The sequence below is a fragment of the Zingiber officinale genome, chromosome 7A (assembly GCF_018446385.1).
Source record: "Zingiber officinale cultivar Zhangliang chromosome 7A, Zo_v1.1, whole genome shotgun sequence".
Lineage (NCBI taxonomy): Eukaryota > Viridiplantae > Streptophyta > Magnoliopsida > Zingiberales > Zingiberaceae > Zingiber > Zingiber officinale.
In genome coordinates, this window is record NC_055998.1 from 58,630,903 (window position 1) to 58,658,467 (window position 27,565).

A 27,565-nucleotide genomic window follows, 5' to 3' on the forward strand; every position below is an offset into this window, starting at 1 on the left:
CTTTGGCCTTTAAAACTTGTCTAAAACAAGAGCTATGATTTTCATTTTATCGAAATGTCTTGCAAGACCTCTTGCATGATTCACATATTGAAAGGTCCCTATTTGACATTTGGAGGATACACAAATGTGTGAGCCCTTAAATGTGCAACCTATATTATTCGCAAGTTTGATAGAATTATGAAGGTTTTGAAAGAATGTCTTGAAAAATTATTCCATCTTATTACATTGGTATATAAGGTGGCTATGAGTCGACTTAATGCGTCAATAGGTTTGTTATCTTTTACACGTCAGTGCTTTAACATAAGGGTCCTATTTCCTGTAAAAGAAGAAAAGAGGAGGAATATAAGGTAGGGGAAAAATATATCAAAAAAGAATTATAAAATACTTTCTATTCAATTATTTCTTTGGAGAGGAGGAAAAAATATTGAATTTAAAAATTTATTTGTTAGAAGCATAACGAAATAAAAAGAGTAGCCCGGTACATGAAACTCCCGCCATGCAGGGTTTCGAAGAAGGATCCATTATATGCAGCCTTATACTATTTTTTGTAAGAGACTGTTTCTAGGATTCAAATCCGTGACCTTTAGATCACAAAGCAACAACTTTACCGTTGCAACAACTTTAAAAATTTATTTGTTTGAAGCATATCGAAATATTAATTAAAAATAGATTTGTAAAGAAACAATATTTTGGGATATATATATATATATATATATATATATATATATATATATAAACACCCTAAAAGTATTATGAATTCAACCCATCTAGTGTGTTTGGCAATCAACTTCATTTGTGACTAGATGTGGCTAAGTGTGCCTTATGGTCAGAGTGTAATATGAATTCGTTTAGTAACAAGTAGTATGGTCATTGCCTTAGAACTTGGGCTATTGTGTGAAAATATCATATATGTATAGAACATTTGGGTTCCATTTAGTTTCTCGCTAAAGAAGGCAACATGGTGTCTTTCGTAGATTATGGTATCTCAAATTCTTAGTCTAGATACATTGCAAGTTATGTCAAATGGTTTAGAAAGCGATAGCTGAGAATGATCCTTATCCTTTTTAATTTTTGAAGGAATAAAGAGGTCTATTTAGCCCAATGAAACTCCTATTTCCTTTTTAAGGAAATTTATTATGGGAGCTACGATGCTATTAAAATTCCTAATGATGATTCTTAAAGTTACAAAGCCATGAAAGCTTTGAACAGTGTTAATGCAAGCACATCATATACTAATGTTTTCTCTAATAAAGCTTTTCTTTAGGATTCCTTTGATTGTTGCAGTAGTGTGGAAAGTTTGGCAACTGTGGTCCATGAATAAGGTATATTGCATGTTGAACTGTCTGTAGAGGTGATAGTTTGTTAGGTAATTCTCTGGTAGGAGTTAACCTAATACTTGTCTAAGAGCTTTTTAATCTTAGGGAGATGATCTTTTGGTAAGGTACTAGGGAAAACATTAAGGTTTTGTGCTACTAAGGCTACTATCACTTCTGAGTTTTTTCTTTTTCAAATTGAGATTGTGTAAGAAGCTGAAGGGACTATCTCAAAGACTGGGCTCGCTAGATCATGGTTTGACTAGGTTAGGCTTGTGCGATAACAACATGACATATTGCCTATTGTGTTTAAAGTCATAGGTGTTTTCTCTCCTTTAGTGATGCAGGATCAATCCAACATGACCATTTGAATTTCAAATGGTCATAACTTTTTGACTCGGAATTTGGTATCAGACTTTGTCGGTAGTTACGCGCGCAGAATTTCAAAATCTACATTTGTTACTGACACTATAACTGTCAATTTTTGGGCCCACATTCCAACGTTTAAGCCCTCATTCGAGCCTTCAAAGATTTTATTACTATTTTTTAGTAATTTCTATTTTTATGGTGTTTAGGATATTTTTGGTATTCCTAGTAATTATAAGTCATAGTTTATAATAATATCCTGTTTTATTAATCTTAATTTATGTTAAGAGATTTTCCTTTCTGGAAATATTTCTTTTATTATAAGATTGGAATTGAGGTCCATATATTATAATTTCTTTTCTTTCTTTGTCTTAGGGTCTAGAGTTTATATAAATACCTATTTAGTTGTACGAGGAATCATCCCTCAATTATTAATAAAGTTTCTTTTTTTTAGCAAACGACATTTCTCCTTATTTTCTTCATATTCTCTTCTTGTCTTCTCCTCTGTTTCCCCTTCTCATTAGCACACACGATAATCGTTGTCTGCCCGACGTTATTTAGTGAGTTATATATACAGAGATTGTAAAGACAAGACCTTTTAAGGAAGATATGCACAACATTATGGGGAGGACATTACACTAGTTTTTGTTAGCGTGAGAGCTCATCGTAATAGCGACTAAATATCTCTATGTGACTAAGAGAACTTTTTATTTGAGGCTAGTGTGAGTTAGATTTTGAAAGAGCCTGTATGAAAACTATATTCATTTTACTGTCTAAAGACTCTTGTATGTTATATCTTATATTTTGCATAAGTATGAAAAATGTTAATGTGTTTCAACAATCGTGATATGGATAAGATGAGACACTATGTGAAGTTAGACCTGACCAGGGCTCATCGCAATAGTAACTAAATACCTCTATGTGATTGAGCAAGAACTTTTTATTTTAGATTCTAGTATGAGTTAGATTTTGAAAAGAGCCTGTATGAAAACTATATTCATTTCACTGTCTAAAGACTCTTGTATGAAAAAGGTTAATGCGTTTCAACAATTGTGATATAGATAAGATGAGACATAGTGTGAAGTTAGACTTGATCCTGGGTAGGGTTCGGGCCCGACCAGGCCCGGGACTGAGATACTATGAAGTTATACCTAACCCCGGCCTAGGTTTGGCCCGGACCCGGCCCGGGCCCGTAATTGGGTCAACGACCCGGTTGTCCTTTGACCTGGGTCGCTTAGGTCAACTGACCTCGGTAGGAGTTGCACCATACGCTTTGGCTTGTTGAGTTTTTTTTTTTTTTTTTTTGTTTTAGTAGGCTTTCGTTGGGGGTGGGGGTGTTTTTTGGGTATTCTTTTCAACGGTTAAGATCATTTGACCATTTTTTTTATCAATGACTATAATTTAGTGTCCATTATTATCCAAACTCTATAAATATGGAGTTTATTTTATTATTTTCATACACATCTTCTTTACTCATTTTCAATTTCGCATTCTCTACATGTTTTTAACTCCAAGTTTCCATTTCTACGCACTTTCGTTTCTAATTTTAAACTATAATGGAAGGATGCCATGGAGGTTCATTATCTCGATCTTAGAGGGGAAAAGAAATAATGAATCCGTACGAGGACCTCAACATTCAATCTACAGATTATGAGACCGAGCACCTTCTGATTCCAACACCCGAAACATAAGGAAGTACCGATGCAATTACTTCTAAGTTTCGGGTAATTCCTCTAAAATCTTCTATTTTCACTAAACATTTTGAGAAAGTCACTCTTCCGTCGGGAGAATTGCGTGCAAAATGTAAGCATTTCCTACAAATTCCAAGTCGACGGCGGCTATGGGTCGTTAAAACGAAGCACTCGATTGAATATGGACTCGACCGTTCTTAAACACAATTATCTAGTATTTCTTCGACTAACGGTAGTACTAATTCTAATTTATTTTTATATTCTGATAATAAATTAAGATAACCATTAGCTAAATTTGGTTCTGTAAAATATCTTTCTTTTAACTCCGCCCACGATCGGTCATGGCTGGTCCCAAACTCGGATAAAGGAGGAGGGTCGTGTTAGGTTGCTAGCCAGCGTCAAAACTATGATAAATATTCAATGAATGGATCCATTAAATTATTGTGCTAATGCTAGGATGTTTTCCGGAAGGAACGCGTTGCAGGGTTCGATTGTAACGTCTCGGTAAGGACTGCTACATCTCCATAACTCAGGTGTACTGTTAAATATGCAAGAGTTCGCGTTACAGGGTCCGACTGTAATGTCTCAGCATGAGCCACTACATCTCCATGAGAACTTGGGTATAGTGTTAAATAGGTAACAGTTCTCACACAATAGGTTGGATAAGAACAAATATGATAGGAAAACTAGTAATCTAAAATTTAGAACACGGAATATAGGAATTCTCACTGGTAAATCAATGGAGGTAGTAGATTTGATGATTAGGAAAAAAATTAGTATTTTGTATGTACAAGAGACAAAGTGGACAGGCGATAAGGCAGATATGATAGAGAACTTGGGTTTTAAGTTATGGTACACTAGAGAAAGTAAAGTAAGAAATAGAGTGAGTATTATTGTAGATAGTTTGTTAAAAGATGAAGTTATAGGAGTAGTTAGAAAAGAAGATAGAATTATAACCCTTAAAATAATAGTGGCGAAAGAAACTATGAACATAATTAGCGTATATGCATCACAGGTAGGATTAGATGAAGTTACCAAATCAAGATTTTAGGAGGACTTAGATGAAATATTACAAAATATTCCACCAAATGAAATGATTTTAATAGGAGGTGATCTAAATGGACATGTCGGAGTGAACAATGAGGAATATGAGAGAGTACATGGGAGTTATAAGTTTGGAACGAGGAATGAGGAAGGGAAAACTATATTAGATTTTGTGATAGCATATGACCTTATATTATCTAATACGCTTTTTAAGAAAAGAGAAGAACACTTAGTCACATTCAAAAGTGGGAATAATAAATCGTAAATTAACTTTCTTATGATTAGGAAAAAGGATAGAAAAATTTGTAAAGATTGCAAAGTCATCCTTGTAGAAAACTTAACTACCCAACATAGGTTAGTAGTGTTGGATATACGCCTCAAATATAGTATTAATAGAAAGAAAATATATACGATTCCTCGAATTAAGTGGTGGAAGTTAAAGGATGGGAAGCAAAATATATTTAAGGAGAAGGTAGAAGTATAAGCATTAGTTGAAATATACGATGATTCTAATACAACATGGGATAAGATGATATCAAAGTTGAAAATAGTAGCTAAGAGTGTACTCGATGAGTCAAAGGGACATGCACCACTAAGTAAAGAATCTTGGTGGTGGAATGAGAAAGTACAAGAGAAATTGAAGGAAAAACGAATAGCTTATAAGAGATTATATATTTGTAAGAACGAGGAAAACTTAAAAAAATATACAATGGGCAATAAAAAAGCAAAGAAAGTAGTGAGTAAAGCAAAAAAATGAAACTTTTGAACGATTATATAAAAAATTGGATACAAAAGAAGTGTAAAGAGACATTTATAATAGCTAAAGTGAGAGAGAAAGGAAAACAAGAGATCTTAGCCAAATAAAATATATTAAAGATGAATGTAATAGGGTATTAGTAAACGATGGAGAAATAAAAGAGCGGTGGAAGAGGTATTTTCATCAACTTTTTATTGAAGGTTTTGGTGACCAATTTAAATTAGGTAATTTAAGTAGGTCAAATGAGCATAGAAATTTTAATTTTTATCGTAGAATTCAAACTTCAGACGTAAAACAAACTTTAAATGAGATGCACAATGAAAAAGCTGTTGGACCAGATGATATTCCGATAGAGGTATGGAAGTGCTTAGGCAAACAAGATATTGAATGACTTACAAAATTATTTAATATAATATTGAAAACGAAAAAATGCCTGATCAATGGAGGATAAGTACTCTAGTTCCATTATATAATAACAAGGGAGATGTACAAAATTGTGCAAACTATAGAGGTATTAAATTAATGAGTCATACTATGAAACTTTGGGAAAAAGTAATAGAAAAAAGATTAAGGAAGGAGATCATAATGACAACAAATCAATTTGCGTTCATGCCTGAAAGATCGACAATAGAAACTATATATCTTCTTAGACAATTAATTGAAAAATATCGGGAGCAAAAACAAGATCAACACATGACATTCATTGACTTAGAAAAAGTTTATGATAGAGTCCCAAGAGAAATTATACGTAGAATTTTAGAAAAGAGAGGTGTTAGCCTAACATATATTGAACTAATTAAGGATATGTATGAGGATGTAACGACCAGAGTAAAGACTTCAGGCGAAATAACTGAAGCATTTCCAATAAATATAGGGTTACATCAATGATTAGCTCTAAGTCCTTATCTTTTTACACTAATTATGGACGAACTCGCACATTCAAGACATAGTACCGTGGTGCATGTTGTTTGCAGATGATTTATTTTGGTAGATGAAACACGCGAAAGAGTAAATGCTAAACTAGAATCTTGGAGGGAAACACTATAAGGGAAATGTTTTAAGCTTAGTAGATTAAAGACGGAATATATAGAATTTAAGTTTAGCAATATTATAAATAATGAAACAATTGTTAAGATAGGAGAGGACGAGTTGCCCAATATCGAGAAATTTAAATATTTAGGATCATTTTTACAAAACGATGGAGGGATTGAGAGAGATGTCTTATATAGAATACAAGCAGGATGCGTGAAATGGAGGGGAGCGTCGAGTGTTTTATGTGACCGTAAAGTACCTCTTAAACTTAAAGGTAAGTTCTATAAAATCGCAGTTAGACCTGCTATGTTATATGGAGCTGAATGTTGGGCTCTGACTCGAGCACATGATCAGAAGATGAGAGTTGCAGAGATGAGGATGTTAAGGTGGATGTGTGGACATACGATGATGGACAAAATAAGAAATGAGCGCATTAGAGAGAAAGTCGGAGTTGCATCTATTGAGAAAAAACTCCGAGAGACGTTTAAGATGGTATGAACATGTACTTAGACGACTAATAAATGCTCCAGTTAGACGATGTGAAACTATGATAAATATGCATATCAAATGAGGAAGAGTAAGACCGAAAAAGACTTGGTTAGAAACAATAAAACAAGATAAAATTTATTTAAATATAAATGATGATATAATAGGAGATAGAGCTCAATGGTATAAAGGATTCATACAGCCGACCCCACCTAATATACATTTTAGTTTTGGATCTAAATGTACATTTGAAGATTTTTTATAAAGAATCTCTTATTCCATGTGCTAAATGTGTTTCTAAGATTTCATTTACTCGTACAATTAAAAAATTAGTAAAATAAAGAAAAAAGAATTTAATTGATAAATTTAATAAATTAAATAATAAAGTTTCTTTATGTTATGATATTTGTAGTGATCATTGGCAAATACATTCGTATATGGATATAACTTGTCATTGGATTGATAATTCTTGGAATCTCCAAAAGGATTGTTAGCTTATAGAGTTTTTAATAAATCACATACTGCTCATAACATTGCATAATTATTATGTTTAATTTTATAAGAATATGGATTAACTCATAAAATTTTTTCAATATCATTAGATAATGCTAAATCCAATACCGTTTGTATAGAAGAACTAATGTCATATTTTAAATTTATCTATTCAAAGATGGATTAAAAATTTTATAAAATCATATTAAACCAATTAGTATTGTAATTTTTATTTATGGTCACATCCATCTATAATGGAACAATTTGGTAAGTTTTGTATAACTAATAAAATGAAACTTAAAAATTTTCACGTAATGTATCAACGCGTTGGAATTCAACATATCAATTATTACAAGATTCATTTCAATATAAAAAATTATTATGTTTATTTTTTTGCACAAAATGCTAATATTAATATATATTTATTTTTACAACAATGGAATATTTGTAGTAATATTTGTGAAAATTTAAAAGTACTTAGCGATACAATCGAACAATTTTTCGGTGTTTATTTCCCATTCCTCATTTAATTTTTAAAAAATTTTCTAGTATAGTATTAATTGTAAATGAGCATATTAATAATGAATCTTATTGTATATTAGCAATGAAAATTAAATGAGAAAAATATTTTTATACTATTCTTGATATTTATTTATTTGTATTTGTTTTAGATCCTATTGCTAAGTTTAAATTAGAAGTTTATAAGAAATGTTAACTTTGTATTATGACGTTTTAATTCTAATTAAAGATTCTTCACCCGATTCAGTTAATATTATATATAATATTAGATTTTAGTTATATGATATTTATAATCAATATTATGTAAAATATGGAGTACAATCTAAAATTTTTGAAACATAACAAATTGTAGTAGTAATTTAAAACATACAAAAGTTCAACTATTATTAAAAGAACGAACAAAACGTTCACGAGGATTCTTAAGTTCTACACAGGAACTTGAGAATTATTTATGATTTCTTTTGATTTTAGTAAAGTAAATAGTAAAAATTTTGATATCTTAAAGTGACGGTAATAGAAAATTCAAAGCTTTCTCGTCATCTTCGTAATCGACAAAGAAATTTTAGCTTGTCCAGTATCAACTATTGCTGTGGAGCAGATGTTTAGTGCCGACGGTAACATATTAGATGAACGACGATCGATTTTGTCTCACGACTTATTGGAAGCTCAAGCATTACTCGACGATTGGACCAGAGCCTAGCAAAATACCATGCCCTAAAGGAGTCCCTGCCCGATAAACGGACAATATCTCTCCACTTATGACAACATATGAAACTTGGATACGCCACACAGCTATACAAGTATAATAACTAGAGATCACACGACTAGAAACATACATAATCACGTAGAATAATAAACAATCCACACGACTGAAACAAAAACACAGCGGAAGACATAAGATAAGCCACATAAACCAAAAACAACTGATTACGAGCTGGCTCGATTTACTCAACATCCACCCAAAAACCAACAAAAGGTGCCTCGAGGCTAAATACCAAGTCCAAATCAAATTATCACAATGCCAAATCCTTAAAGTCTAGAGAAATGCAAGTAAATCAAAGGTAAAACAAATATCGTCTTCAGATGTGACGTGGGACCGATAGACAGAATACTCCAAGCGACTTTGCAACATTTACACGTCACCTGAGAAACATAAAACATACGTAGGGGTGGTGAGTTCAGGTGACTCAGCGGGTAATAGACATGATAGGACATGATTACTCAGTAGGGAAATAAGAATATGGTCATATATGACATAATAAGTGCATATAATTATAACTGATATAATAAATGCATATACCCAATCTGGATTTAACACACGATATAGTGATTAGTAAATTCACTAGGGATCAATAACATATCTACTTGTAATACCTGAGCAATACATGATAACATATACATGTATGATAAATGAACATATATGAATCATGACAACCATATGCAACAATTATAGCTCAATCAAATGCAACATATCACAAGCATATGTAGATAGTATCTCCAAGTATGCATCACACATCATATGCACATGATCATGTATGTGTCACTCCTACACTTCACTCAAGCTACCACGACATCTGTGTGACCGAATGGGTAGACTGTGACAACTGCTCACGTCTCCAGCTACCATTACTCCTAAATGGCCAGTCTAGTAGGATGTTGAGTAACTATCTAGCTATATGATAAGAGGTCCACTACATACACATAACTCTGCTACCGCTACCCTTGAGCTACTACAAGTTGCGCATAACCCTAGCTACAACTACCCCTAAGTGGCTTAGTGGGCAGCGAATGTGACTGACAACTCTCTCAACTACAAAGAGAGACTTAATTGTCAGTATGTATATAATGCAATGGTGAATATAATGCAAATAATCATGATATAGATACGGATACAATGATCATCCAGTACATGATCTATCAATTATATATATCTATATATATATGAAAAGATCCAATAGGTGTCTACTAAACATCATGCATAGTAGATAATAACACTTATAGTACATACCACACATGTGTACCCTACATAATATAGGCAGTCAAAATGATAACTCCTATAGTACACATCATACATGTGTGCACACTACAACATATGCATAATCAACATGTTAACTCCTATAGTACACACCATACACGTGTATATACTATAGAGAGTTTAGATAACCAAAAATAAGATTGTATAATCAATAACTAGATCATCTCCAAGGTCAATTAGGTAATTATCAAGCATGGATAAATACGAATAGATTTAAGGTAAACCGACCTAATTCATCAATTAAAAATTATGCACCAAGTTCAATGAACTATAGAGGCCAAGATAGAAGTACACACCTCAAATATAGTGCGTGCCAAAAATAACTCCCACGTCAAGATGCTCGTCTCAAATTAGAGTCCTGATATATTTTATTTAGCTAATATCATATGAATTAAATATCTAAATAAAATCCCCAAAACTAATTAGGGTAACTCTAACCGAACACGTTCATTAATTAATCCCCAATTAATATTTAGGTCTCACTAATACAATTCGTTGCTTAAATTAAAGTTAGCCAACTTTAATCCTAATTAATTCATCCTCTTCATTAGATTAGGTTTAACTGTTAATTAACCCTAACCATTCCACAACCTAATTATATTAGGTTTATACATGAATTAATTCACCTTCATTGACCCTTTAAATTCCAATTAACATCATCAACTGCTAGTCATGGATTCATACTGTTAATTGAAACTAATAAGATTTAATCAATCTTTTAATTCAATGGAACTCATCCACGAAATAGTTAATTCTAAAGTCTAGTAGCCGCCCGTGATTTACCTCCTCCGTGTTGGTCCTGAAACGGGTTGGCGAGGGTGCTAGGGGCGAGCGTATTCGCCTTTAAGACACCTCCAAATTTTATCCTTCCTAAATCCATCACAAAATGAAACCAATCCACAATTAACTTAATCAACCAATCTCTTAACTGAAAATTCATAATTCAATTAGGCTAATACTCACTTAAGCTTTACCTTAATACTCTGGTGTCAAAACAGTGGCCACACACGAAGGGAATGGCGACGGCAGACTGGATTGGTCAGATCAGCTACATCAGTGGCCGACTTCAACGGTGGTGGCGATAGTGAGATGGAAGGGGTGACTGTGGTGGTTGTGAAGCTGGCCGCGGCTACAAGCTAGTAGGGTGGTCGCGCATGCACAGAAGCCTCGTCGGGCTTGGGCGACAAGTCCGGGCCTATTATCGGGTCCGGGCGATGCGTCTGTGCCCTCGCGACGGGTCCGACGAGGCGTCTGTGCCCTAGTGACAGGTCTGACGAGGTGTTTTGGCGTTCTTACGCGAGCCTTCGAAGGAAATTTTGAAATCTAGGTTTTTGAAAACTTTACCTGATGACAGCAGCAACGGTGGCAGGCCATAGTGGCGGGCAACAGCGCGGGCGGTTGTTGGCAATAGCTGCGGGCGGCTAGCGACAGTAGCTGCGGGCGGCTAGCGACAGTAGCTGCGAAGCAGCTGCAGGTGGAAGGAGGCGAAGGCGGAAGGCAATTAAGGTTTTTTTTAACCTACTTATTTTACCCGCCTTTTAATGCTGCCTCTGACAAAAGCGGGTGGATGACCAACGCCTCTCGCCTAGGCACTGCTTAGGCGGGCCACCTACAACGCCATTTAGAACATCGACTCTAAGCGGCTGAGTAATTATGTATACCAATATCCCTCACTCTATCAGTCCCTGCTCTACTATTCCTAGCTTGGAAAAACTCTGTACCAATTCTATAACTATAACTTGGTGATAATCCAAAACTCCTCGAAATTTTCTACTTAAAGCATCTGCTACTATATTAACTTTCTCTAGATGATAGCTAATAGTGCAGTTATAATGATTCAAGAATTTCATTGTCTTCTCTATTTAAGGTTCAACTCCTTTTGAGTAAACAAGTACTTAAGACTCTTATGATCTGTGAAAATCTCAAAAGTAATCTCATACAAATAATATCTCCAAATTTTTAGTGTGAAATGGATAGCTGCTAATTCCAAATCATGAACCGGATAATTCTAATGATCTCAAAACGGGTATAGTTATCAGCTTTTGCTTAAGCTCCTGAAAACTGGCCTCACAAGCGATGATGGAAAAACCCTCAACAAGTCCCCGGTAATATCTAGCTAATATAGAAAACTATGAACTTTCTATACTGTCTTCGACTGCTCTTGGCTTGTAACAACTTGTATTTTGTGTGGGCCCACTGAAATATTTCTAAAAGATAGTCAAAATCCTATAGAAGATAGTCAAAATATGCATGCACTGAACTTCATATTGAGATGTTCTCGTCGAAGCATCTCCAGAACTATACTAAGTTGTTCGTGATCCACCTCGGATCGGGAATACACAATATCGTCAATGAAGACATTGACAACTGATCCAAATACTCTAGGAATACCCGGTTCATCAAGTTCATGAAAACATTTGGAGCATTGGTAAACCCAAATAGCATTATCAAGGACTCATAATATCCATACAATAGACACACTCACCCGTAAGATTATTAATAACGGGTTTATATCTGATCATCAACTGTAAATCATCTATAAATATCACACACGTGCTACTCATGTCGCTATCAATGACAATTACTTAACAATAGATCATCAAATTAGATATCCACTACTAGGTCATCAGATCGTACATATTATAAAATTTTATTTCATCATATGTACCAATCCCAAATCATCCTTAACATCAAACAACCTTAATAGCTTCATGAGTAATAATATAATTAAAGGAAATCATCCATCCTTCTTTTTGACAAAGAGTATCAGAGCTAGACTTGAAAATAACTCAATCACGAAGTCCACTTGACTTTCAGGTGGAAAGTTAAGGAGTTCATCTAGAAACATATCTAGATATTCTCGAACTATACAGATATCCCAGTGAAGTTATGTATTATCCTTGTTAAATCTCTTTAAGAATAGTAAATATCTTCGACATCATGAGATAGTAACTATTTGACTTATATTTTTGAAACAGAATATTCTTTCATTATTACTCTCGACGAATACTTGAGTTGGCTGGTTCGGGGGTTGCATGGTTACTATCCTTACTCGACCATTGAGTATAGCATAATAAATGACCAACCAGTACATGTCAAGAAGTATGCTAAATCTCATCCTTTCAGGTACTCAAATATCCACCATAAGGGAATGATAATCTAAAGTCCAAAGGGCCACTTGAACTCTTGACCGAGAGTCTACACATTAAGAGGGTATCATCACAACTCTCAAAATCGTGCCCATAAATATCCACCGACAAATGTCAACAAAAGGTCAAACATTCTGATATGTATATAGACCTCAAGACCTTTAGTAAATGATCATATGGTCAAGGTCTTGAGCTATTTGATGGAGACAATGTCAGCTGAGTCAACTAACCATTGTCTTGTAACCTTTCACACTGCAGTTACTCTACTTATAGTTAAGAAACCTCTATTGACAAACTATGGACACAATGGTAGAGGTGCACTATCACTAAATTGCTTGTCGAAATAATTGTCCATCGATTCTCTGCCCCTCGAAGATCATCATATGAAATTTTCACTTAGTGATGGTTCAATTTCATAGATGTTAAGTATCTAACATCACCTTCTCTGTATAATTGCGGGTCATATATCCCAATATACCATCGAGGTTATCTAACCATATACAATCGATCTATGAGTCAAAATCTCCCATAAAATAGCATTAGGCGAGCTAATTAACCATTGTCTTGTAAACAATTATGCTACGGGTTACTCTACCTAAGGTTCAGGACATCTGACAATGAGCTATAAAACAAGAGTCAAGGAAATACCATCTCTCTAAACACTTCAAAATAATCACCATATGATACTTTATTTTAAAAATTTGTCTTCTGCATCTTCCTCCACGTGGTGATTGGTTATGTAAGGATAAGCAACTGACTTTATCTTTTCCACATATGTACAAGTCATATCTAAATGTACTTTCCAAGTTATACACCCAAGTAACGGTTGTATCTCGTAAATATTATGCAGCTAGCTCTACCCTTTTCCACCTCACCGTGGATTATATATCTGAATGTACCTTTTGGGTTATATAACCTAGTACGATCGGTCTATAGTCAAAGTCCCTATTAAAAGAATACATCAATCCTCTATTGATTAAGCCAGCATTGGTATACAACTAATTCATTTCTTTCTATGTCTGTACAAGTCAGGTACTCAGATGTGCCTTCCAGGCTATCTAACCGGGCACAAGGAATCCAAGGATCAAAATCTCTATGAAATAAAGTAAGTCGGTCTTCTTCTGATCGAACCAACAAGAGTAAATCGGTCCTCTATTGACCGACTCAACAAGAGTAAATTAGGCCTTTACTGACCAAGTAAGTCAACAAGAGTAAATTGGTCCTCTACTGACCAAGCCAGCAAGGGTATATGACTATCTTTCACCCATATGGTAGTAGCCGGGGTTGGTATGGTTGGTGGCATTCCCAAAGATTGTAATCCCCGATTCTCCAATAGGGGTTTGATGTACCTAACCTCTGCTATCCGACCCAGCATCAGTCGAATCTTTAGAAAAATCACTTTTCTAGCAATAGGTTCAAGTTTCATCGACTCAACATGTTGTTTCCATGATCAACCCAGACCACGATTTTGAATAGTGACTGACCCACTATGTGACAACTAGATAAGTACTAACAACATATATATAAAAACAATTATACAACTTTACCTCCTATAGCATGGAGATGTTCTACCGTTGTCTGGTTCTAAAACTCAAAAAGTCATTTCGAGGAAGCAAATCACGAAATCCAAAACACGGAAAATAGATCTCGTAAACTTGTGGCTCTGATACTAATAAATTAGCATGCCCTGAAGGAGTCCCTTTCTGACAAACGGACATCTCTTCCCCTATGACAACATATGAAACTTTGATACATACACACAGCTATACAAGTATAATAATTACAACCCATACGGCTAGAAACATACATAACCATGCAAGATGATAAGAAGCCCGCACGGCTGAAATAAATAAGATAAGTCACATAAACCAAAAACAATCGACTGCGAGTTGACTCGGCTTACACAACATCCACCCAAAAACAACAAAAGGAGCCCCGAGGCTAAACACCAATTCCAAGTTAAATTATTACAATGCCAAATCCATAGAGTCTAAAGCAATGCAAGTAAAGCAAATGCAAAACAAAGACCGTCCTCAGATATGACGTGGGATCGACAGATAGGATATTCCAAGTTACTTTGCAACATCTATACGTCACTTGAGAAACATAAAACATACCTAGGGGTGGTGAGTTCGGGTGACTCAACGGGTAATAGACATAATAATGCATGGTCAACATAGAATATGAAGATCAAAGCATACAATCTCAGTAGATAAATGAGAACATGATCGTATATGACATAATAAATGCACATAATTATAACTGATATTATGAATGCACATACCCAATCTGGATCTAACACACACGGTATAGTGATTAGGAAACTCACTAAGGATCAACAACAGATCTGCTCGTAACACCTGAGCAATACATGATAACATATACATGTATGATACATGATAACATATACATGTATGATAAATGAACATGTATGAATCATGACAAGCATATGAAACAATCATACCTCAATCAAATACAACATATCTCAAGCATATGTAGATAATATCTCTAAGGTATGCATCACGCATCATATGCACATGATCATGTATGTGCCACTCTTACACTTCACTCAAGCTACCATGACATCTGTGTGGACGAATAGGTAAAACTGTAACAATTGCTCACGACTTCAACTACCACTACTTAGTGGTTGGTTACTCCTGAGTCATCGGTCAAGCAGGATGTTGAGTAGCTATCTAGCTATATAAAAAGAGGTCCACTACATGCACACAACTCTGCCACTGCTACCCTTGAGCGACCGAGTGAGCACTACAGGACAAGTTGCGCCTAACCCTTACTACCCCTGAGTAGCCTAGTAGGCAGCGAATATGGCTAACAACTCTCTCCACCATAGAGGGAGACTTAATTGTCAGCATGCATATAGTGCAATGATGAACATGATGCAAATAATCATGATACAGAGGATCATCCATTACATGATCTATGAGCCACATATATCTATATGTATGAAAAGATCCAACAGATGTCTACTAAACATCATGCATAGTAAATAGTAACACCTATTGTACACACCATACTAGCGATTGAAATGTCGTTTTGTGCCACACGGCACGGATAGCTTTTACTGTTCCGCCAAGGAAGCGAAATTGACACGTCACGCGTGCGTGTCTCAAATAGCAGAGATTCGTTGTCAGACACTTTCGGTGCCGCCGGAGGCGTTATGGGACGCTTGAAGTGTCACAGATCCCGGAGGCGTTGTGATGCTTCTGGTAGAGCCGAAAGCATCTGGTGCCGTCGGAGGCATCCACGGGGTGTCTGAGGTGTCGTGGGTGTGCATCATGGGGGCGTCGGGGTACTATGCAAAATTAATATTTCAATTTAAATAAATCAAACAATTCCCAAGTGTGATATTTTAAAGAGACTTTCATAAATCCTAATTAAATTATCCCAATAAAATATAAAAAATATATTTAATTTTTTTTAAAAATAATAAATTTTATTAAATAATATTCTGAAATTATTTTTACTATTTTAAATTTTATTTAAAAATTCTAAAAACTTTTTAAATTTTTTTATAAAAATTCTAATAAATCAAAATTATATTCTGATATATTTTTTAATTATTTTATATTTTTTTACTATTTTAATGTTTAATTGATATTCTATTTTTTTACAAATTTTTAATATATATTATTTAAATTATTAAATAAATAAATAGTTAATTTATATAATTGTTATATATAAAATAGTATTTTGTATTAATTTTTACAATTATCATTATTTAATTTGGACATTGGAGAACTATAAAGGTTATCTAAGTAAAATATTATAAGAACTAATGCTTCCATCTGATTCATGCCTCTCCTTTTAGTATTAGTAAGACAACATATTATGATGTATCAATTTTAAATCGAGTTATTGATAGATCAATTTTCTTTAAAGAAAATTATTTAATTATTTTTTCAAACAATATTAAGTTATTTAATAATAAAGAACTTATATAAAATCAATATATAACTTATTTTTAAATTATATACAATAAATATATTTATCTAATAATTACTATATATAAATAAAAAAATACTGAAACGGTATCGGCACGACATGATATGATACTGAAACCATATTGTTCCAGTTTTGGACCGAAACCTCGACACGGGTCGAGATTTTAAACCTTGCACGACATACGTGAACCATACAGAGTATAGGCAGTCAAAATGATAACTCCTATAGTACACACTATACACGTGTGCATACTATAACATATGCATAATCAACATAACTCCTATAAAACACATCATACATGTGTGTACACTAAACTACAGATAACTAAAACTAAGACTATATAAGCAATAACTAGATCAACTCCAAGGTCAATCAGGTAATTATCAAGCATGGATAAATATGAGTAGATTTAAAGTAAAATGACCTAATCCATCAATTAAAACCATGCATAAGTTCAATGAACTATAGAGGTCAAGGTAGAAGTATCCGCCTCAAATATAATGCGTGCCAAAAGTAACTCCCATATCAAGATACTTCTCTCAAATCAAAGTCCTGTATCAATATATTTTATTTAGTTAATTTTATATGAATTAAATAGTTAAATAAAATCCCAAAAATTTATTAGGATAATTCTAATCGAACATGATCATTAATTAATCCCCAATTAATATTTAGGTCTCACGAATACAATTCGTAGCTTAAATTAGAGTTAGCCAACTTTAATCCTAATTAGTTCATCCTCTTCATTAGATTAGGTTTAATCCTCAATTAATCATAACTATTTCATAACCTAATTAGATTATGTATACATGAATGAATCCACCTTCATTTACCCTTCAAATTCCAATTAACATCATCAACTGCTAATCATGGATTTACATTAATAATTGAAACTAACAAGATTTAATCAATCTTTTAATTCAATCGAACTCATCCGTGAAATAGTTAATCCCTTTAAGACATCCTCCAAATTTTATCCTTTCTAAATCTATCACAAAATGAAACCAATCCACAATTAACTTAATTAACCAATCTCTTAATTGAAATTTCATAATTCAATTAGGTTAATACTCACTTAAGCTTTACCTTACTACTCTAGCGTCAAAATAGTGGCCACACACGAAGGGAATGACGACGACAAGCTGGATTTGTCAGATCAACTATAGTGGTGGTCGATCTCGACAGTGGCCGACCTCAATGGTGGTGGCGACAGTGAGATGGAAGTGGTGACTGCGGTGTCTGTAAAGCTGCCCGCGGCTATGGGCTAGTAGGGTGGTCGCGTCTAGCTAGTGAGGAGGGAGGCGGCGACGATGGGGCGACGGTGTTAGTGAGGTGGCGCTGGTGACGTGACAGTGATGGCTCGGAATCGGGAGGAAGAGGGCTACTACGGGGTTGTCGACACACACCACAATCAACAGCGTCCGATGACCGGACGAAGATGGCGATCGGAGCAGCGCAACTAGGGCACGAGAGGCGGCGGCGGTGCATCAAGATCGAGGGGAGACCGACGCTCAACCCTTGCGACGGTGATGGCTATGGCTGTGGCATCGCCATCTGGCCTCATGTGAAGGAGGCGACCGCGTCGGGCGATGGCGTAGATTTGCATCGGTGATGAAGAGGAGGAGAGGATCGATGGCGAATTAGGAGGGGAGAAGAGGAATTGGCAAATGAATAGGGCTCGGCAAGACTTAGGTTTTTATATCTAGATTAACTATATCTAACTTTAGGTTAATCAAATTAATCAACTCCACTTAAGTGATAATCTAAAGAGGCTTTTCTTAAGCCTAATAGATTTATTCCCTTAAAATGTGCCATATGGACTCCGTTTAAATTCTGAAAAATTTTCAGAAAATTATATAAGGTTATTTCTCCAATAACACTTATTATTTAATTGTCGTATCTTACAAGAAAATAAAGAATACAAGCAATGCAACTTTCTGATGATGAAGTCGAAGAATTTGATATCGAAGGAACTAATACAATAGGAACGGGAAATTGAAGTGAATAATAATGTTATTTCCTAATGTAAAAGGGTAAAAATGTAAAAGAACTATGTGAGCTTTGATTCTTTAAGTTTTTTTTAATAAATTTTAAATTTTAAAATTTTTAATATAATAATCTTGAACTGTGACGAATCGTAACGAACCGTGAACCGAATCGTGAATTGGCGGTTCTGAACTGTGAATTGTAATCGTCTTGGGCAGTTAAGGTTAAGAGTCGACCTGTCAAGAATCGTCGAACCAGCGGTTCTGAACGATCAAACTGTTGGTTCCGAACCGTGATCAGGTCTATGTGAAGTTCTACATTTTGTCCTTTCAATTTCTGGGATTTCTTGCTTGGGTTCAACCTCTTCATCACTTCTTGGAGATGGAAACTATGTTAATGTTAGAGTTGTACTCGGGTGTTATGCACAATGTGTTCTATGTACAAGACTCTGCCAACATCTTCATGCCACGTGATCTCTATCATGACAATTATAACGTTGTACTTTATGGTTGGGGTTAGAGCTAGAGGTAGGTTTTTCTAGCTTTCTCTAGGTTTGAGTTAGACTTTCCCCTAAGGGGGTGATACTCTATATGGTGGTGCATCATCGATTGAGGAGCCTGATTGTTTGAGCAGGGAAGACTTTAGAAATTGTTGGATTTCTAAGGCTTGATGGCAAGCCTCTTCTTTCAAGTCAATCTAACTTGTTTTTGAATTTTTTTGCCTAAGTTCGTTGATGGAATGAATGAGAATATCTCTAGAGTCTAGTTTGGATTGCAATGCATGTGCGGGTTTTCAAATTTACTTTGATACTCAATTACACTATTTTTAATTTATCCATGTGGCTTTTTTTTGTCAGTTTAATGTATTATGGGTTTCGTTCCTATCATGATATAGTGACTTTGGACACTTTACCAATATTATTTTGTAGGACCTATGAATTTAAGCTTTACAAATCATGCTCGATCAGATTTGGTCTAAATTGATTATGAGTTTCATTGATCAGTGTAGGATAGTGATCATTATGCATGCTCTCCCTAGGTGAAACTTGTGAAGTTAAATTAGATGCTTGATCTACCTTATGAGGTTATATGGTTCTTATCCATTCTTTTCAAACTACTAAAAGTATGTCCTTTAAACTTTTTAGGTGTTCCCTTAAATAGATTTGAAGACTTAAAAGTTTAAGTCTGTTTGCAACATTGTTACATATAGTTTTAATATTTCACTCCTATTTTCCACATCTCTCATAGTGAAGGTTGGTATGTCGTTCTAAGAGTTCACCCAATGAAATTTATAAAATTTATAACACTGGTAAACTAAGGGTATAAATAAAGGACTATTTTCTTTAAGTATAAATTAAAGTACGAAGGGATGATAAGAAAATTAAGGATATATATGTTTTCCCCCCTTTTTTATGACAAATTATATGCCCCTTGTAATTTTTTTTTCTTTTTTTTTATGAAAAAGGAAAACAATTTAATTTTTGTGAGAAACAAGTAATTTACAAATAAGTAATGGAATCTCTGAGGTAATGCAAGCACATTCTATTGTTGAAGTTTGTTGACACAAGTGTCTCAACAATGTGTATGATGTCTTACTTGAATGCATTAAAAACCTCTCTCTCTCTCTCTCTCTAACTATAGCAATGATATTTTTTTCTAATAACAAAAAAATAGATTAATTTAATCTAATTGGGACCTTAGTTGGGACCCAACTTCTTTTCTATCATGTTAGCCACTAGTTGGCATAGTTGGTACCTGCATAAGTGTTTGCTCCAATATGTCTTGGGGTTAATTCCCAGCGGGTGCAAAATGCCTCATTGGGTGTTTGACTTTCTCCATGCAAAGAGCCATTGCGTTAAGACAAAATGCCCAAGCGATACTTGGCCGCTTGTGGTGAGCGATATCACCTTTTGCTCCAATGTTAGCAAGGAACAATGATGAAGAGGTCGTGGCTTTTCAAATACAATCTTGGTGGAGAGGCATGTGTTGGTGACGGAAGCATGCATGGTGACGGGAAAAGGTGCGCTAATGGGAAAGTGGATTTGTCATGAGCTATACATCTCTCATGGGGGATAAAGTTGATTTCAAGTTTGAGACTAGTTCTTTACTGATTGTTGTGATTGATGCAGATGAAGGCAATGTTAGTGGTTGGTGATGCTTCTGTAGGATTGTTGATGGTGTGCTTGATCTCATCTAGAGCGAGAGAGGGTGAATCTTTTTAGCTAATTTAATTTTCTTACCCAAATATAAACAATTAAATGATTAAATGCATATGTGCTCATGCGTTTTGTTTGTACCAAAAGTGGGCGGCAAAAATACAAAAACACAATCAAATAATGCTAATAAAATTGTTTATGTTTTAGAGATCCCATTCCTAATTCACAGCATATGATGTGTGTCACCTTCACAAACATTCCACTAATATCATCCCTTCATAAGAGGTAATGCGATAAACCTTTTTACAATCGTTGCTCATGAGGTTTACAAAGAGTCACTCTCTTAATATAATAATTGTAAAACTAAGCAAGCAAGAGATTACCAAGGAGCTTGAATTGATGTTTTCAACCATGTCCAAGCATTTCAACCTTGTGTAATCCCTTGGATTCAAGATTAGTCTGTAGGAGCTTTTATAAGCTAGGCTACAAGGACTCTATTTTACCCGCCTCTAGTTGACTAGACCAACCTCCAGCGAATGGGTTGGCAAAAGTATTCATTAGGCTGCCAACAACTAACTTGGCTGTCGATTGGAAAACATCTCGTTAGTTGGATGTAATACTCAATTGAGCTTATATGAATCATTTTTTATTCTTTAAACCCTTGTATTCAATTGAATCTCAAGGCAACTAAACATTCTAAGATTGAAGCTCACCTGTAGTTGACTAAATCTGCTTGAACAGCTTACACCCTTATAAGCTTACACAAAACTACAAGATTAAGCTTAGCCACAAATTATAACTTAAGAAGCAATCCCTGTGCCACTCAAACCTCTAGATAGTCTAATCCTACCTAGCTAAATACATCGTGTTCGTTGTTGCTGCCCAAGTCCTAAGATTTCATTTTACTCGCATAATCTCTCAAGCTCTCATATCTTCAAGTCTTCAATATTGCTGATGCTCCTCGCCCTAGTGTTCACCTTATCAGACCTTAGATCCCTGGATGTCGTAAAGCTTCTTGAGACTGCTCTGTCATTCTTTGTTTTGCTAGTTCAACTCTCAATGGGCCACCCTAGAGTTTTATCTTGCCATGCCTTCGGTCCCTCAAATGCACCAAATTGTCAAAGCTTGCTCCATGTCATCCTTCACCTTGCTTCTAAGTTCACGGTATCTTCGATCCATCAAACTGTCAACTGGTCTATGTTCCTTATCCCTGAATTCACCTTGCCTTCAATCCATTCAATTAACTACCACTCTGTGCTTCTCGTCTTAGAGTTCATACATCAAGTTCCTTGAGCTTGTTTCTTGGCATCCTTTTCCTTGCCTCGAAGTTTGCCTCGTTATATCTCATGATCGTATCAAATAGACTTAAATCCATTGAGCCTTTGCCAAGTCTCTACACAGTTGATACACATATCATAAATACAAGATGAACCTAACTTTAATTTTCCAAGACATTAAAATAAGTCAGTCGAAGTCAGTCACTTGGAAGAATTGTTGCACCAACAACTTCCAACTTATGCGGGATTTTGATCGTAGCATGTGATGGCAAGTGTCATTGAGGTATCGGCGGTGGAGAGATGTTGGATGTGGGGTTAACCATTAAGAGGATGGTTGTTCAAGTGGAGGTTTGGCTCAATTTAGGCATCATTCATTAGGGGAAGGATATTCCAATATGTGCAAGGTTCGAGCAAAGGGGGATCCAAAAGGGTTACTCATAGTGAGGATCAAGGCAACACTGATAGAAGGAGATTTAGACGTGAAAGAAAAATTTGTACTAGGACTGAATTAGTAATTTGGCTCACATACAAATTGATCCAACACTGGGAACAACTCAACTCACCGAAAAGGAAAAATAATACTAATAGAAATGTAATTGAATACAGGAGATGCTAACCCTTATAGGCTGACAATAAGATTAGTTCTTTGTGAAAAAAATGATTGGGCTTATTCATATAGAAAAATTCTAACAAACTTCTAAATAAACCTAAGCAACTCTTTTAAATTTAAAAATAACAAAAATTTTAAATTAATTTTTTTAACTATGTCACTATGTGAAAGAAAGGATGCAACATGTGAGGAAAACACACTATTGATGAGAGTTGGGCCACCTCAAGAGATAGAGGATGCCTTTTTCTATATGTTTGAAACCTTATAAAAGAGTTTGCCCCAGTATGCAAATTTGGGTTTTTATTCCATGTTGTAAACCCAAGTAATATACTGGCAACATGGAAATTGCAATTGAAAATATTCTCCCTTTGTGAGGAATCAACAACCAATCCAGGAAACAAATAATTTATTATAGTTGATCTTTAATCCACTAAACACAGAGAAGGCAGCGGTAAGAATGTGAATTTGAAGGATGGATAAAATGCTACCTGGGCAGAGGTCAGCTTTGAGACTAAAAATTCACCCTCAGCATAGTACCTGCTCTGGTTGTCTACTAGTCTTGGAGAATCTTTATCTTCTCAATTTCTGTTCGAGGCAGGGCAATGGTTTTGACAAGCAGAATATGTCCTTGAGACCTGTCTTCTATCTGTCAACTGTTCAATTTGTTCTATCTTATTAGTTAGGTTACTTTGAGTCTGACCCATTGTAAATAGTCTTTACAACATTTCTTTGGCTTGAATTTTGAAGCATAATTGTTTTGTTCCATGGTTTGAAATCTAATATCATGCCGAGCGGCACAATCAAAATGTTTCATTTCGATAAATTACCGAAGTTTGAAACTATTCGAAATTACTTGGCATAGGATACAATTGAAATATATCCCATGTTGTGTCAATCATGTCAATCATTATTGTACGATAACACCCTTTAACATGATACAAACTGAAATGATACATGTTATTTTTATAGCTTTTTTTCATACAATCCAATGAAATTGTACATATGAGAGTTAGAAATATAGATGTGTTTTCTTCTTACTTTTTTCATCTCATTCCTCCATCCAATTCTCCACTAGTACCATATGTTGAAGCATTGATATGGTTGGTACTATATGGTATTGATAGACTCAAAGTCCAAAACTCCGGCGCGATTTGAGATTTTGAATCTTGCTTTTATCTTTCCATCATCAATGCTTTTTTGGAACATCACGTACTTCCCCATTGATCCAAATATTGATATGGTTCTGATTGTCCATTATCTTTTCTGTTCCTCTGTTTTGTTCTCCTGTTTTTCGTTTTACTTGGATAGGTGAGAATGGAAATCCAGCCAGATTTGGTCTTACTTTAGTCTGCTATCCTTAATCCTAAGGTATATCGTTAAACTTGATCTAGGTCATGTAATTATACTTTATTTTTTTTCTTGTTATTCTATGATCATTGGATGATAGCTAATGCATGAAAAGTGTTGATAGCATTATCAGTGAGTGAACTATATACACTGACTTTCCTAGACTGCATCTGGGGGAGACTTAAGCCATACCCTCATTTGTAGGTGCCATGGTTGCACCCATGTAACTGGTAAGCTTTGTCAGCAACCATGATGAATCCATTCCTTGTCCATTGAATCATAATATTAAAAAAGCATGTTTTTTTTTCTTTATTTTTCAGATTTTATAAATAAATTAAAGAAACTGCTGGATCAAATCTCCATGATTTATTGTAGAAACAAAATGGTCGCGTTGCCCACATTGGTAGATAGTGGCAGTGTGTTTCTAGCATTACAATATTAAGTTGCAAGGAACCAAGTATTTGGGTCATTTCCATGGATATTTTTACATTAAGTTGTATAAAACATTCTATCCTTATAGGGACTATTATTGATCGCCCAATAGTTCTCTAGATAGTCATAAAATTGTTTTAATTTTTCCTAGCTGCACATCTCTATTGAGTTGATGGGTTTCAATAACTTCCTGCATTTTTCAGTAAAACTGTCTTTTTTTTTTTTGAATTCTTTAAAATTAATTTTATTTTTTTAAAAAATGTGTTAGAATTATATAGAACTGCCTCTACCTCTACTCCTATTAGACGGACCTCCCTATTCTATTCAATACATGTATTAGTTAGGTGCCCCTCAAATTAAAAAAAAAGCCAGGCCTGCCAGCGTGTCTATCCAGCTTTTCTTATATTGGAGTAGATCTAAAATATTAGTTAATTTACTAAGTATATTTTTACTCATTCTTCTATCCTTTCCCTCCACTCCCTCCACGCTTTTGAGGCGAGGATGGGAAAAGAAAACCATCCATGTGCTCCATCTGTGACCCATGTCGAATATTTGCTGCTTCTGTATAATGGCTAGTTAAACTGTTCTCCTTTTTGTTTTTTGATTTTTGCAGTAGCTACAGCCAGAAGTTCAGGAAACAAAATAGTCATCAACTGTGATCTTTATCCAGATTTGCAAGATGAAAATTCGAAGGTAATATTCTTCTTGTATCATGTGTATGCTTTAGATGTTCCTCATGTAGTTGATTGTTTGACCTTCTGCACACACATATAGAGACAAACACACAAACATGATGAGTGTCGGCATGACAATGTATCTAAACCACTTTGATATTTGCTAATAAAAATGTACAAGGAGTTACTCAAAATGCAAATACTCGTGCTTTAAAATGTTGAATCATAATCTTCTATATTGGCAGGTCCCAGTATAGCAGGCTATCCTGAGCTTTGGATTGATAATGTTGGACCTCCCAAATTTATGTGACTTATTGGATATTCAATATCTACCAGATAAGGACTTGTGGGTTTTGACAAATGATGAAATAGAACTGTATTGACATGAAACTAGCCTAGTTAGGTCAAAGATCTAATCAGCCTATAATTTGTCATTCTTTGTTCAACTGATTTCAGCAAATGTTGGCTGTCAACAAATTGTGACATGAACTTTCATAAAGAAATAGTGGACTTGATAGTAAGAAAAATGGTGTGATTGTTATTCAAGCAAATGGTTGATCTGAGAGAAAGGTGCACACTCTTCACTGCACAGTTGAAATGATTTGTGAGACTATTGCTGCAGTTGTAAGGATAGGAAGAAAGTGTCCTGTATTTCATTCATTTGGAAATGACGTTCTCCTCTACTTCGATCTTGTGGAATGATCTTGTGGCATGAAGGAAAGAGGATAAGTTGAGAAAAACATCTGTTGTGTTACTCATAAGAGATGTTTATTCTTATTTAAAATATGATAGGAAAAAATTGAATCTCTTAAAAGGTCGAACATAAATATGAAACCGTGTATTACTGATTTTGATTTGCAAACTGTTTGATCTTTGCATGAGTTTGTGAACACTTCTGCCTTTAGCGAAACATTCATGAACCTTTTTCTGAACAATGTTCGAACTATCGATAGAATTCTTTCACTAAGAATGTCATAGAGTTGGTTAATCCTTGCGTTTGTAAAATTTGGGACTCGGTTCACTTTTGCAGAAATTTGATTTTTAAGCTAGTACTTATAATGAGTTGCCATCTCTATATATTTAATTACTGCATGTTAGACATCATTGCACGACCCAAATGAGCATTTTTTTTTGTAGGGCAAGAAGGTTGTTGAATCTATTCAAGATCCACCAAAGCAACCAACTTTCTCTTGCCCCATCTGCATGAACACAATGACTGAGGCATCGTCAACTATTTGTGGCCATATTTTCTGTAAGAGCTGCATCGTGGCCTCCATTCAAGCACAAAAGAAATGCCCTACATGTCGAAGAAAGCTCAATATGAACAATTTCCATAGGGTGTATCTTCCAAACAGTGACTGGCTGACTGACTGACGAATGGAGCAGGACTGCTATTTGAGTCCATTTTGAAGGGTTTTATACCCATCTACTTATAATGTTATATAAGATACTCAAGGCTTTCTTTATTTTGGAATAGATTTTATATCAAATGTAAGTCAAATTAACTTACCGTGTGCCAAAAACAAAAATGTAACAGTTGCAAGTGGATATTAGCATAATTTTCCTAGTTACTGTAGTAAACTATTTGACATCTCATCGTGTTTTCAGGGTATATTCTAGTTTTTCAACATTGAGGCACAACATCTTGTGGCTGCTGACATTTTACAACTGGCTTGCTACAGATGCACCGACATATTCCTCCAATGACTTAAAATTCTCAATATTATTCTGGGCTGCAAGTGAGACTTAAACAAAATTATGCACTTTAAAAGTAATTGTATAATATAAAACACAATACATTAGCTATACATATAAAAGTTTGGGCACACTGAACTTTGGAATTTTTCAAAAGAGGCGTATTTTATTTCGATAGTCCTCTGTTAACTTCGTTCTTGTTTTACTAAATATCCGAGCCACATTTCAATAAAAAAAAAAAAAAATACTTTTGTTGGTTTGGATGTATGTATGTTCGGGGAAAGTAAATATTTGCAAAATTTGATTGGGGAAAGATCTCTCTTTGGGCGTCAAAAGCAATCTCTCTCGTCACAAATTGCAGAAGCCTAATCTTTAAACCCTAAACATAGGCCCTCTAGTTCAACTCTCAGCTTGTGGTTAGCGAAGTTGGATTTTTGTCGAGACTATATTGGTCATCTCCCTCTTTTATTGTGTACTATTTTAGAATAGCGCAAGAAAATATTTCAACCTCTCAATTTTGATCATCTCCCAAGGTATGT

At 34.8% G+C, this 27,565-nt stretch overlaps 1 protein-coding gene across 4 annotated transcripts in view; it reads left to right on the plus strand.

The window, feature by feature from the left end:
* The window catches only part of LOC122001430 (E3 ubiquitin-protein ligase bre-1-like), a 52,857-nt gene extending 25,935 nt beyond the window's left edge, over nt 1-26,922 (plus strand). For all 4 annotated transcript variants that reach the window (XM_042556158.1, XM_042556160.1, XM_042556159.1 and 1 more), the window contains 2 exons: nt 25,271-25,350; nt 26,469-26,922. In XM_042556158.1, the coding sequence (XP_042412092.1) occupies nt 25,271-25,350; nt 26,469-26,705 (317 nt within the window). In that variant the 3' untranslated portion in view covers nt 26,706-26,922. The remainder of the gene's footprint in view (nt 1-25,270; nt 25,351-26,468) is intronic.
* The last annotated feature ends 643 nt before the right edge of the window (nt 26,923-27,565 follow it).